Source organism: Populus trichocarpa, chromosome 6, assembly GCF_000002775.5.
Source record: "Populus trichocarpa isolate Nisqually-1 chromosome 6, P.trichocarpa_v4.1, whole genome shotgun sequence".
Taxonomy (NCBI): Eukaryota; Viridiplantae; Streptophyta; class Magnoliopsida; order Malpighiales; family Salicaceae; genus Populus; species Populus trichocarpa.
In genome coordinates, this window is record NC_037290.2 from 21,173,580 (window position 1) to 21,187,894 (window position 14,315).

At 35.3% G+C, this 14,315-nt stretch overlaps 2 protein-coding genes across 2 annotated transcripts; both read left to right on the forward strand.

Annotated features, from left to right (window-relative positions):
- The first annotated feature begins 963 nt into the window (after positions 1-963).
- LOC7484695 (uncharacterized) lies at positions 964-6,470 on the forward strand. Its single transcript, XM_052453757.1, has 6 exons — positions 964-1,047; positions 2,733-2,797; positions 4,505-4,844; positions 4,959-5,126; positions 5,284-5,494; positions 6,110-6,470. Exons 1-6 carry the CDS (start codon positions 964-966, stop codon positions 6,244-6,246), a joined length of 1,005 nt encoding a protein of 334 aa, XP_052309717.1. The 3' UTR covers positions 6,247-6,470.
- Positions 6,471-6,820: 350 nt separating this feature from the next.
- Positions 6,821-13,712, forward strand: LOC7484694 (exocyst complex component EXO70A1). Its single transcript, XM_002309211.4, has 11 exons — positions 6,821-8,612; positions 8,720-8,815; positions 8,927-9,132; positions 9,457-9,705; positions 10,377-10,515; positions 10,591-10,803; positions 11,474-11,679; positions 12,060-12,257; positions 12,349-12,448; positions 12,953-13,203; positions 13,334-13,712. Exons 1-11 carry the CDS (start codon positions 8,454-8,456, stop codon positions 13,449-13,451), a joined length of 1,935 nt encoding a protein of 644 aa, XP_002309247.1. The 5' UTR covers positions 6,821-8,453; the 3' UTR covers positions 13,452-13,712.
- Positions 13,713-14,315: the final 603 nt, after the last annotated feature.

A 14,315-nucleotide genomic window follows, 5' to 3' on the forward strand; every position in this document is an offset into this window, starting at 1 on the left:
GGCAAAGAGCTAAGTGGTGCTCTTTTTGGTTGGGATACTTATACTAAATCATGAAATAATTTTGGCACTTAGATCATGAAAGTTGATGATAAAGCTAGACTTTAGGCTATGCTATCATGAACAAGTAAATTCACGAAGTGTTGTTGAAAGAACTTTGCACATAACATCATTATATTGTGTGACACGCTCTAAAATACTTCTCATATTTTGTATGTGTTCTCTAGATTCAGTGGATCCATCATAATTTTCTAAGTTAGCCTTTGTAGAGACACAATCTTGGAGAGACAAGTGTGTAATATTATATAACAAAGTAGAGATTCTTCAAATTGATGGGGGTTATGCTTGTTTTTATTAACTCATAAAGTTATTGATCTAGTCTCATGTTTGGGTATTTTCCTAGAAATGGTGTTTCAGATGGAGATAGATGGATCTTCATTTAAAACATCTAGTATGGAAATGCTTTTCATGATAGTTGCATTTCTTTCTAAGTGTAGGAGTGTGAGTGTCTTCATACCTACTTGCTTGCATGTCATTCTGCCTTATATCCTTAGAGAAATAGAGTTGTCTTTGTGCATTTAACAGTGCATGCATGTGAGCTTATTTTTTATAGGAGAAAGAGTATGAAGATGCAATTAGATAGTTATAATATTATCATTAAGTATATGCACTTAATGGAAGAGTTGTTGGAGATCTAGGGAGATGGTGTACCTTTTATGTGAAGATTGACTATTCTCTTATGTCTTGGCGTTTCATCTATTGTGAAAAGAATTTTGATGAGAGTGAAAGAGAATGAACTATATTTTGTTCACTTTTTTTATAGATGGCACCATTGATAAAGTCATGAAAAAACCTCAGATATGCATTAAGCTTTTCAAGACTGCAATCTTAGATTGGTCCGAAAGCTTTCCTATAAAACAAGTTTCCTATGAATATAAGGGATACTTCGATGCTTAAATTAATAAGATGTGGGAGAAGAAAATAATGTATATTAAATACAAAAATAATAGAGAGAAATTGTATGTTCTAGAAATTGTTGAGTGGTTAATTATGGTTATAAAAGTTGTTGATTGATTATTGGTAGTTCATTGAATTGTTGAATGGTTAATGATAGTTCATGGAATTGTTGGGTGGTTGATGGTGGTTCCTGAAATTGTTAGGAGGTTAATGGTCATATACGACCACAACTTTTAATGCATGTGTATGATGTCCAAGGCCTAGGACTTCTGGTTAGAGCTTGTGTGTTTTTCTATCTTACTTGGTGAACAAGTATATTTATACACCTAGTCTTTGAGCTTACTTATTGGACAAGAAAAATATTTTCATAGAAAATTAAGTCATCGGATATAGTGTCATTTGTAGAGATATTGATAGCAAGTTATTGTTTGTTATGTTGTGATCATTTGTGAAGATATACCAAGAAATAACACTGGTATAGAAAAGTTGGGTCCATATAAAAATATTGTGTACTTAAAAAAATATGTGCTTATGAAAAGTTTGTGTTCCCTATTCACGGGGACTAAAAAAATGCATAAAGGTATCTTCATGGCATGACTTGGTAAGGAAAAAAAGAAAAGGAGAGGGAGGAAAAAAAGAGAGAAAGGAGAGAGAGTGAGATGAAGAGAGAGAATGCTAGCTTGCATGGAACATGGAATTTGTAGTCATGCAATGTATAATTTGGCCGTATAAACCGGTCGTACTTTAACTGTTTGGACATGGCCTAAACAATAGAATTTTTTAGTGGATTAAACCAATTATAATTTATTTTAAATTTGAGTTATTTAAAGAGTAAAACCATCTCATTTTTTTAAAGTGTGATAGGTTTACAAATAAATTATTCAATGTTATTAGTTTTTGAACAAATTAAAAAAAATCAATTATTTTATTAACTAAAACCAAGTTTCAGTTAAATTTAGATATATAAGCATGACCTTTTCATTTAACTGTATTAGTTAAAAGTACATGAAAATAGATTTTTTTTTTTATGAAACATAGTTGATTAACATTCCAATTTATTATTCTATTTTATCCTTATTTTACATTTTGATACTTTGATTAACCAACTTTTCTTTTAAATAAATATATTAATGCAATAGTTATAGATAGCAACACAAGTCTTGAATATCATGATACAATATTATGCTAATATATCATCCACCTCAATATGTTATTATATGAAAATGTTCATGTCAATATATTATTTAAAATTACATATTCATTTAAGAATAAATTATACATGAAGTTTAAATATAAATAATTCTAAAATTATATTTGATGGGATAAAAAAACCCTACCAAGGTTGGTCAACCTAACCAAACCCTATTGCCCCAACCAAAGTTATGGGGAGAAGATAAAGAGGAGAGAAGAGGAAGCAAGTTGGCAACCCAATCAAAGGTAAGTATAGAAGGATCTTGGCCTAATCAAACCTCCCACAACAACCCTAACCGAAGATGAAGAGGGGAGAAAGGGAAGGAGGTTGGCGACCCAACTTTTGACAGCTTAACTGAAGGTGAACAGGGAAATAGGAAAAAGAAGCACAACTCAGCCCAACATAACCTCTTAAATAGGCCAACAAAACATACCTAACTGAATAGCCAGTTAGCTAACCTAACATTCGGTTGACCCACTAAACATTCAGTCGAACATTCGGTCACCAACAATTCTACCGAACCTAACTTTCGATTAACTAACCTAACATTTGGTTGACTCACCAAAAATATGGTCATCAACCCAACCAAACCTTTTCTAATATAAACTTAATCAAAAGTGAGAAAAAAAGTATGTTTAAGGAGAAAAAGTGGTTTGAACAAGCCCAACCTTAAACCAACTTAAGCCTTACACCTAATTCAAGAAACCCTCAATTTTAGGACTTAAACCAAATAGGGAAAAATGATATAATAGAGAAAGAGAAAACTCATCGCCCAAAAAACATGCACTCCCAATTGAATTGACAAAACCAATGCAGTTCAAGTGCCACCCTATTATTTAGAGCAATCAACCTTGATCCTATTATAACCACCATATTATTCCTTAATGCAAGTGCAATAATTTACTGTCATCAAAATAGACACCTACCTTTAGCTTTCATATTATAAAACAAATAACCTAGCATAATGGTCCGAACAAGAATATACAACACCATTTCAAGTAATAAGTATGCAACCCTATTCTAACAATAAGTTTGCCACTCTATTTTCGTTCTAGATTTACAACTAGTATTTATTGTTTTTTGGTTATAAAATGTCTATAAATAGTAAGAATTACCGAGTATAGAAATGATTGACCATTTCAAGCTCACACCATATATTACTCTCCATGCTCCACACAAATTGTTTTCATACATGCATTCAACTTCTATTTATATTTATTAATTTCAGTTTCAGAATATCTTATATACCATTATGCAACTTGTTTTTGTAAAAAAGCTTGTGATCAAGTCTTAAAAAATCGCCTAATTTTTCATGTTATTTATAAAAATGAGATTCATAAATAATTTTTATAGTAATTAATATAATAATTATATGAAATGAGAGGATACAATATAAATTATCTTTCATATTAAAAGAATGTAGCATCGAGGATCATTTCCTTTCATTACTAGGGGTGAGTAAAAAAACCGAAAAACCGAGAAAACTGGAAAAAAAATAATCGAAAAAACTAAACTGTGAAAAAAAATCGATTAAACCGAATAAAATTTTGAAAAAACCGACCAGTTCGGTTCGATTTCGGTTTTATAAGCTTGAAACCAAGAAAACTGAATCGAACTGAACCGAATCCAAACCGAAAAAACCGGAAAAAAACCGAGTCAAACCGGAAAAAAAACAAGCCAAACCGAGCCAAAACCGGAAAAAACTAAGCCAAACCGGAAAAAACTGAGTCAATCCCGAAAAAACCGAGCCAGACTGGTTTGAACCGGTTTTTATCCTAAAAAACCAAACCGAACCGAACCAAATTGAAACCGGTCGGTTTAAACCGATTTTAGTTTATTTTTTAAAATTTTTAGTTTAATATTTTTTTATATAATAAAAACCCAACCGAATAAAAAATAATCACCCAATTGCATTACCGTTGAGACGGAACCATTTATCATCTGCTCAATCAATTGTCATCTGGATTCTCGAACCCTTTTTTCTTTTTTTATGGAGACCTCACAGTATGTAAAGTGAACCTAACCTCACGGTGGTAACCCCTAAATAATGATTTCTAGACTGACACGTGTCAGAGACACGACATACTGATAGCCAGATACCGCATCCGCTTGCGTTGATTTTCTACCCCTCGACACACTCTGTGTCCAGACTTTCCATAAAACAAACTTACTAGCGCTGCTCTACTCGCTTTATCAGACCACCACATGTCAAATCACCCACATTTCAAAAGAACCCAGCGAGTAACCTTCAAACACCACACGCTGGAGTTGGATAAAGGACAAAAAAAATCCCAAAACGGCAGAGAGGGAGAGTAATAAAGCGAGTGATACGGCCCTGATTCACTCGTTTATTGGTAGCGAAGTACGGACCAAAAAGAAAATGGACCCAAATGTGCATGTAACGTCAAGAAACCAGAACAGAACCCCACCACCCCCAGTCTTTTCCCTGTATAAAACCACCAGAGTTTTAAGGAAAATTATCCCGATTGCAATCCGTTTTTCTTCTTTTTATCTCATGGATCAGCAACATTTGGATGATGATGAAGCTAAACATTGGCTTCCATCTCACATGTTCCTAAGTGAAGCCATTCCTTCTAGATATACTGCTAATTCTCACTACTTATCTAGCAATATGGATCACCATTTGCCTGCTTTACTCCACAGACCTTCTGCTCCAGAAGCAACTCCATGTTCACAGGTTCTTTCATGTTTTCTCTTTGCTTTCCTCTCTCTCTCTCTCTCTCTGTCTAGTGTGGACTAGTACTACTCTTGCATGGCATCTAACTTGTATTTTTGGCGGTTCTCTACGTAGTGTATCAGACCAGTGGTTCCTGATGTTTCAGTGAACCATTTATTACCTGCGTATCATGATCTCGGTTTCAGTCGCGGTGTTGAAGTTGGTCAAAGGCTTTGTGGGAATGGAACTGGACAGCTTTCCACCCGGTTTGACCCGGTTTATAGCTTCCAAGTTAAACAACGGGTGAAGAACCAGGAACTTGAACCGGGCTCTCTTTCTTTCTTTTTGGCCTTTTTATGATATGTCATGTCAAGGCTTTTCTTTTTTTGCAGCTTTAATTGTAATACTAATAATAACATGGATAGGTCTTAATGGTGGAACTGATTTGATATGTGTGCAGGTTGATGATTTTTATCTGGAAACAAGAGCTAGGGTTTTGCAAAGGCAACAAAATCGCCTTCTTCAAAACCAGATTTATCCGTCTCAGGCAAATGTGATTGGCCTTGGCGGCGGCTATATGAAAGAATCTGGAGGTACTGGTGTGTTCCATCCTCGCATTGTAAACCCCACCACAAGAACCAGTACTAATGTACTTAAAAAGAAGCAAGCTGGTCAGTTTTATTAATGCTTTGGTTTGCTTAATCGTTTAGCTTTTGGGACTCTTGGTTAGTAAATTACGGTTTATGAGACAGATAATACTCCCTAATACTGCTTAATTGCTCTTAAATATATGGTGCAAGTTTTTTTTCGTTTTTTTTTATGGGTTTTTGGTTTTTAAGAAGATAGTAGTGGCATTAGAAATTTCTTGATCACATTAGAAAGGATAGTTACTTGCTTAGTCTTTGTATTTCTATGGATTTTGATTGAAACTTGCACCTTGTCAAAATATATCGAAGGGATGGTCCCAGATGGTTAGTGCTACAATTGTTTTGGGATTTTTTACTCGTGAGCCCCTATTGTTTTCCTTTCTACAATTGTATTCCTTGACAAAATTACAAAATGCTGCCAAGGGAGCATTGCTTTTTTTGTTGCTGTCAGTGCTTCAGCGCGTAATGCAGAATGGTCTGTTTGGTTGCAGACTAGAGACTAAAGAGCGTACTAGGCAGTTGAGAAGAATATATTTTAAGGATACAATAATGATTTTCTATTATATATTAGCCTCTACCAACACCTCTTTCATCCAAAATTATCACAATATGAGCTGATCACATTTGTTCTTACAGCAGCTGGACCGAGAAATAGGCAAGAGTCCCCACTCACTCAACAGAGAAATGACCGGAAAAGGGTTGGTGTCAGCAAGCAGGAGGATTGCTATTATCATCTCTCCCCTGAGATGGCTTTGCCTCAGGATTGGGCTTACTGAGCTAAGACTAATGTCTATTGCAAAACTGTCCAGGAAAGATAGTTATCTTTAGGAGAAGAAGAAAAGAAATGGGTAATAATCATTAATATGCTTTTCGGTTTTAAGCTGTAGATTGAACTAAAGAAATTTAGTCGTTTTGCTTAGAAGGAGAAAGTTGTGTGTAGGCTGTCTATGCAAGTGTTGAGCTTGTTCATACAAATAAAAGTGTTTGCATGTTCTCTTCATCTAAGCTCTGTCTTTTGGTCAAGTTCATTTCTAATACTAGTACGGTAAGTTTTAGCTGGAATAGGAAAAGATGAGATTATTGAACAGCGCAATTCTGCAGCTCGGGTTAAGTTTTTTTTTTTTAACATAAAAAATTATTTTTTCTTGAATATATAAAAAATATTTAGATTAATATTGTTTTTAGTAAAAAAAAAATTAAAACTATAAGGGGTAATTTGATATTATCTAGTTAACTTTGCGGGTAAAAAAGTAACCTAGAATGAGTTGGATCAACCTAGTGAATGAGAGATAACTTGATATGATCTAATTAACTTTACAGGTAGAAAAGTAACCTAGATTGCAAGTAAAAAAGTAATATAATAAATCCGAGATCTAGGTTATGAAACTATGATAATTTCCTAGAAAACAAATTAAAATAAATAATAAAATCTTATTCTCAATCAACTCAACATTAAAAAATAAAATTTTAAAAAATATTAAAAAAATCTAAAAAAACAATGAGTTAACTTGTCACATCTGTGATCGGGATCATAAAACTGATATGACCTCATTGAAAGCAAATTAAAATAAATTACGAAGTCTAATTCTTAATTGACAAAATATTGAAGGATAAGAATAAAATAAGAAATCAATTAAGAAAAAAATATAAAAACAACCCGAGTCATCAATCCATCAAACCCATCACCCCCGATCATGACACTGAGATAATTCATCGCTATACCTGTTGATGAAATTACTGATAAATATGATATCAGTGATGAGATACTTTATGATAACATGTTTCCATTAGTAATTTTTATACCAATAAAATTTGTTTGTTTATACTAATATAATATTCTGTCAATGTTTTGAATTTTTCTGGTTGTGTTCTAGTTATCACCACTCATAGTAGCAATGATAGAGGAATCAAAATTCAAAACATATAAAGTTTGTACAATTACAAATAAGCAATAAAGCTTACAAAAACATGCTACGAAACTAAACATGAGATATTTACCAATGTAAAATAATCCAACCAAATAAATAAACATGTCATTATAATCTACAAGTGAATATGAAAAAAAATAGCTCACAAAGAATAGAAGCAAATATGAAAAAGACTCCATAAAAGTTTTGAAAAAAAAAAAATGAAAATGAAACGCAGAAAATCTCCGTAAGGACCACAGGACAGACAGCCTTCACCACCTGCTCTCAAGGCTTAGAAATGGTATGGAGCTTGGTGAAGCAGCTATAGTCATAAGGCCGGCGTAACTTAATATCGAACAACCACTCGATTGTTTATATGTTGAAGATCTTCTCTTTTTCCATCGATTGTGACTTACAAACTCTCTCTGTTTTATAAGATCTTCGTGTCCTCCCGACCCGAGAGAGCTGGCTAGCTAGCACCACATCCATCTCAAATTCAAACACCTTAGAGGGTTTTTTTTTTAATTCTTTTTGGTCATCGTGGCCCTTTTTTTGGGCTATAAACTTCCCCATCTATCCAAGGTCTTCGACTCTTTGTATCTGGGCTTCAATCCTTATGCTAAGCGCATGCACTGATGTGATCTAGGATCAGATGTAAGATGGAGGGAAATGGCAATAACATCATTAATTAAAAGAAAAAAAAATTATGGCGAAATGGCATCGTGTTATCCTCTAAAACACAGACAAAGGAGGAAGGCCTCTCCATGGTAAGCGTATAAATACATTTAAGGAAATAATTTACGAGTGCATGAATGAAACCAGTTCCCCCACTCCTAAAAAAAGAAAAGAGAAGAGAAGTGATGCACAAAGCGACAAAGCAGAGGAGGCTCATTGACTGGAAAACTTATATAAAGAACATCAAATCCCCCCTTTTCCCACAATCCCTTCATGTTTTGTCTCCTCTCCTGGATCCTAGATCCCTTACCAGAAGTACAGAAATACAAACCAGACACTAACAACGTTTCAATAACCAAATCACTAGAAATCTAATAACAATAATAAAATAACTGTAAAAAATGGGGGTGCCTCAAACAATGGAGGCGCTAAGAGAACGAGCTGAATTCATAAAAGAATCATTACAAAAAAGCCAAACCATCACTGATAACATGGTCTCCATCCTTGGCTCCTTCGACCATCGTCTCTCCGCCTTAGAAACCGCCATGCGTCCCACTCAGGTACGTTAAGTATCACCCCTACTTCTCACCTTTCTGTTTTAACGGATCTGCATTGTTGTTAGAAAAAGGTAAATCTTTTTTCTTTTTTCTTTTTTTAATTTCTGTAGATAAGGACGCATTCGATTAGAAGAGCACATGAAAATATTGATAAAACGTTGAAGGCAGCAGAGGTCATTTTATCTCAATTTGACCTCACGCGAAAGGTACCTTTTTTATTTTCTTTAATGAAAATGATTTCTTAATTCTTTTTTTTTTTTAATGCTATCAAGTAATTAATTAATTTGGATGTGTGTGTGTGTTTGTGAATGTTGTAGGCAGAGGCTAAGATACTGAGAGGGCCACATGAAGATTTGGAAAGTTATTTAGAAGCGATTGATCAGCTAAGAAGCAATGTGAAATTTTTTAGCAGCAACAAAAGCTTTAAATGCAGTGATGGCGTGCTTAATCATGCCAATCAGTTACTTGCTAAAGCTATTTCTAAGCTTGAAGAGGAGTTTAGAAAGCTTTTATCTAATTACAGGTTCGTTGTCTTCGTTTCTTGCTCTTTTTTTATTGAGCTTCAATTGTGTTTTGTTTCAAGAAATGAACGATGACATAGAAAGTTATGATACTTGTTCAGTATATTTGGTTAGATTTAGATTAGCTTGCACAGAAAAGACTAGTTTTTTTTTGGTGTTTTGAATTGAGTAATGAATCGAATATTGGAAATGGTGATGACTTCTGCGGCTGCAAAGCGCCAATTAATTGTGAAAGATTCGTTGTTATTTTGTGCCTGATGCAAGCTGTGATTTATTATGATCTCCAATAATGGTTTTGAAATAAGTTGGATTGTTTTCAATGACAGCAAGCCGGTGGAACCTGATCGACTTTTTGAATGTCTTCCTGACTCTCTACGTCCATCATCATCTGGATCGCCTAGGAACCATGGTGATGGCAGCGGCAAGAGTCTTATTGATCACCAAGAAAAGAGCTTAGAAAATGCTGTTTACACGCTCCCAATTCTTATTCCGCCGAGGGTTCTGCCACTGCTACATGATTTAGCTCAACAAATGGCTCAAGCTGGTCATCAACAACAGCTATTTAGAATCTACAGGTAATTTCTCTTTTACTTTGTTATTGTTGCTGGTGTCATTACCATGTTCTTTGTTCTTAGAGCTATCTTAACTAGGTTGTCTTCTGTCTTACAAGTTCTCAAGACAAATACATGTCAAAGGATTCATTTATTCCAATTCTGGTGTCTTTATCGTTTGCTGCTAATGATATGCCTGAAACTTGGAATATAAAAAAATCTGCATTGCTCTACCGTTCTTGATCCACGATAAAGACTTTGAAATTGGAAAAAAAAATCCTAGCTTGGTTTTTTATGATAATCTTTCTTGGACAATCTTGTATAGATTAGTATAAATTGGAACAGACTTCAGTTTTGAGTCTTCAACAATGAGCGATGGACTTGCTCAATGCACCAAAGTTTGGGAAATCATTACATGTCTTTGCTGGATTTGATAAGAAATGGAATTACTTTAATGGAAATGTAGCAATGTAGCGGATACATTACCTTTCAAGAACATGACGCATGACAAATGTTGCCTAACAGAGAGATAATGGAGTAAGAGAACATTGCTTTCATTATCGAAATGATTATTTGCTAATAAATCACACAGAAGAACAAATGTAAAGTTTCATGACTGTCCTTATCAGCTAATGATTCTTATTATCACTGACTTTGGAGTTTTGACGATGATCCATGCTGTTTACACATTCCAGGGACACTCGTGCTTCAGTTTTGGAACAAAGCCTCAGGAAGTTAGGAGTTGAGAGACTTGGTAAAGATGATGTCCAGAAAATGCAGTGGGAGGTCCTGGAGGCTAAGATTGGGAATTGGATACATTATATGCGGATTGCTGTGAGGATTTAACTGTTCACTTGTTGGTATTCGTGTTTGTTTGGTTTCTCATTTTTTTTTCAATGCTGGGAACAGGTTAAACTGCTATTTGCTGGCGAAAAGAAAATTTGTGATCAAATACTTGATGGGGTTGATTCACTCCGGGATCAATGTTTTGCTGAAGTCACCGTAAACAGTGTGTCTGTGCTTCTTAGTTTTGGAGAGGCCATAGCCAAAAGCAAGAGATCACCAGAAAAACTATTTGTTCTATTAGATATGTATGAGATTATGCGAGAACTTCACTCAGAGGTTTGAAAGCTTTAACAATTGTGCTGAAATATCATGAATATTAAATAATCTCTCATGTGAATTCTAAATATTTTTGGAGGTAATGATACTATGATGATGATAGAAAGTCATTTCAAGGTGCGTAGAATTTAAACCATGAACCATGAGTTGCAGATGCAAGTAAAATGAATTAGAAAAATGAAAGGATAAGTAAATTTAAGCCCTATGTATGCAAAAATAGTCTTACTTGTGGAAAGCAGATATAACTATGCAAGAGATGAAAATGGGGGCAAATTGAAATGTGAATTTCAATTGAACATGGTGTCCTTGGAGCTCACAGTCCACGGGGATGAATATCCATTTAAGCAAACCGAAATGCATAAAAAAATCCTGCATCTGTACCTCTTGCATCAATTCTTGAGTTCTTCATTAACGAAGGCAACTAAAATGACAATAAGAATATAGAAAACCGACTGTTTTCTTTATGATGGAGCTAACAACATTTCATGTTTATTGATAACCTTAAGGCATTCAAAAATGGCACTACGAATTTTCACTGTGGAAAATGTGTTGATAAGTTAATTTCTCATTCTTGCCCTTCTATCTCTTTCTTCAATTCTTGTTGATGTTTATTTTATCTTGTTTCGTTTTCTTTCTTTTTCTGGCATGGGGGGTGGGATTGCATCTGCAGACTGAATTACTCTTTGGAAGTAAAGCCTGCATTGAAATGCGGGAGGCTGCATTGAGTTTAACGAAGCGACTAGCTGAAACGGTTCAAGAGACCTTTGTTGATTTTGAAGAAGCTGTAGAAAAAGATGCTACCAAAACCACTGTTCTAGATGGAACCGTCCATCCTCTGACTAGCTATGTGATAAATTACGTGAAGTTTCTCTTTGAGTAAGTTACTGTTGCTACATTTTCTAGTTTCTTTTCTGGTGCAGTTTGTCAATTTTATCAAGTCATCTTCTTTTTTTAAAGTACTTTTTTCAAGTCTACTGCTTGTTCGTTTGGTTAATGATATCATAAGATCTGCTGGTAAGCTGATCTACAGGGCCTTCTATATAGTTCCCCTTCATTAAATTGGTTGTGTTTTGACCATCTCTCTTTTTCTGCTTCAACTGTCTGTCTACTTGTTCTTATCTGAGCTTCTGCATTTCAGTCTTCAGTGCTCCAAGTTATTAAGCCTGGCACACTAGTACCATACTTCATCTCCTCTTACTGCTTTCTGCACCCCACTTGCAAATTTCGTGCATCTGATGGTCTTTCAATTTTCGCAGTTACCAATCTACTTTGAAACAGCTCTTTCGAGAGTTTGATGCAAGTGATCCGGATGCTCTGTTGGCATCTGTAACAACAAGGATTATGCAGGCTCTTCAAAATAGCCTAGATGGGAAATCAAAGCAGTATAGAGATCCTGCTCTGACTCAATTATTTCTTATGAACAACATTCACTATATAGTGAGATCCGTGCAGAGGTTTGTTTCATATTTCTCGTGTTTTATACAACAACGGTTGATACTCTGTACATGCTCTGCCTGCCTGCCACCTTCTAACATCTATTTACAGGTCAGAAGCGAAGGATTTATTGGGTGATGATTGGGTGCAAATACACAGAAGGATAGTGCAACAGCATGCTAATCAGTATAAGAGAATTTCCTGGGCAAAGGTTTGTTTCTTTAACTAGACTTACCCTGCATCAGAATCTTTGTTTCCTTTGACTAGGATGCTGGGGATATCACTTGAACCCACTAATATTGTCCTTCAAGGATTGTTCTTTGCTGGCGTGTTTACTTGGCATAAATAAGGACCCATTTGTTGATTCTTTCTGTTAATTTGTATTTAATTATCTCATTACAATTTCTCAATGGAACTTTTGTTTGTCTACATAAAAATTACAACAGCCTGATACATGCTGTATGAATGAATATCTACGGTATCCCTTTTTTGCTTATCAATTTGTATAACATTAAACTTTCCTTGTAGGTGTCCTCATGTGTATTGAAGATTGCTATCCTTTTTTACTTCATTTAGGATTGACAATTGCGCTTGTGATTGACATGAACTAGTAGTTACCCAAAATTGTATTCGACTATATGGTTTCTAGTGATTTTTTTTTTTTGAATCTTATTCAATAAGAAGTCATGCTAAACAGCTTGTCTTTGATGTGCAGATCCTGCAGTGTCTCTCTGTTCAAGGTGGTGCGTCAGGCGGTGGCAGTGCAATGGGAGCTGATGGCAGTGCCAGTGGAATTTCAAGAGCAATGGTGAAAGATAGATTCAAGACCTTCAATGCCCAATTTGAGGAGCTTCATCAAAGACAATCTCAATGGACTGTTCCAGACAGCGAGTTGCGCGAGTCTTTGAGGCTGGCTGTTGCTGAAGTTCTCTTGCCTGCATATAGGTCATTTCAAAAGCGTTTTGGGTATGGTTTTCATCCTTGGGACCTGCTTCCTCCTCTTCTCCTTGCTTCTCCTTATCATCACATTTTAAAAGAATCCATCCTTTCTTTCTTTTACTCACAGCACAGAGATATACTGTTTTGCATGTTACAGGCCTATGGTTGAGAATGGAAAAAACCCTCAGAAGTATATTAGGTACTCTCCTGAAGTCCTTGATCGCATGATGAACGAGTTCTTTGAGGGTAAGACATGGAATGAGCAAAAACGGTAAACATTTGCGAGAAAGATTTAGGCATTTGGCACCATTTATTTTCCTGTACAACTACAAGGTCAAATAATAGGTGGCTTGATATATCCACGATCCACATTAGGCTTGTATTCTTCTTCTTTAAGTTTTGCTGTTATTTCCCAACTACTGAGTCCTGAGTATGTTTCATTCAAGGCATATATGTAATAAGCACACTTTACCAACAAAATGTACAACCTACCTCCTATGGCGGGATAAACAAACGAAAACAAAACATTTACACTCTCTCCCCTTTGCTTTTCTTCCTTTTTCTTGTTTCGGTACAACTCACCAACTGGTGGGGAACTCCAAAATCACATACAATCCATTCTAGTTTCCCGATAGCGAAGTTTTGCTCATCAGCCCTCAGCCAAAAATTTTTGGCTGGTCATCATGCTCTCGCTCCTTGTGATTGATCGGTGCCTTCTCTTGCTTTAGCAACAGGAACAATTTCGGGGGGTCAAATATTATCTAATGGCCGACCAGATCTTCTAGATAGGTTTATATATGGGTTCGTCATCGTGCCATGGCTGCTGCTTAACAATGTGTAGCTAGCCTTGCAAGTTTCTTTCCATCTAAAAATGGTACTAGAACATGTATCAGTCCTTATCCTACAGCTAGAGTCAAACATTCTTGAGTCTTAAAGCCTCAAAAATTCTATCCTGAAACGGAGTTACTTAACCATTTTGAAGCTAATGGCCAAAATGATCACCAATTCTTCCTGTTAATTTCTAGTTACCTCTCTAATATATAGTTCATGTCTTCTTCAGGTGATCTTCAATCCAAAAATGTGAAACCTATGCTAATCCTGCCCCGCAACTTCCTATCAGCGCCAACCACCCAATATAC

What these genes read in the sequence shown, in the direction of transcription:
- LOC7484695 (XM_052453757.1), top strand. Translation starts at nt 964, where the DNA reads ATGTGGGAGAAGAAAATAATGTATATTAAATACAAAAATAATAGAGAG. An exon ending in AAATTGTTGAGTGGTTAATT is followed by an intron (nt 1,048 to 2,732) that starts ATGGTTATAAAA and finishes CATCAACCCAAC; the next exon opens with CAAACCTTTTCTAATATAAA. An exon ending in AAGCAACTCCATGTTCACAG is followed by an intron (nt 4,845 to 4,958) that starts GTTCTTTCATGT and finishes TTCTCTACGTAG; the next exon opens with TGTATCAGACCAGTGGTTCC.
- LOC7484694 (XM_002309211.4), top strand. Translation starts at nt 8,454, where the DNA reads ATGGGGGTGCCTCAAACAATGGAGGCGCTAAGAGAACGAGCTGAATTC. An exon ending in CAGCTATTTAGAATCTACAG is followed by an intron (nt 9,706 to 10,376) that starts GTAATTTCTCTT and finishes TACACATTCCAG; the next exon opens with GGACACTCGTGCTTCAGTTT. An exon ending in ATAGTGAGATCCGTGCAGAG is followed by an intron (nt 12,258 to 12,348) that starts GTTTGTTTCATA and finishes ATCTATTTACAG; the next exon opens with GTCAGAAGCGAAGGATTTAT.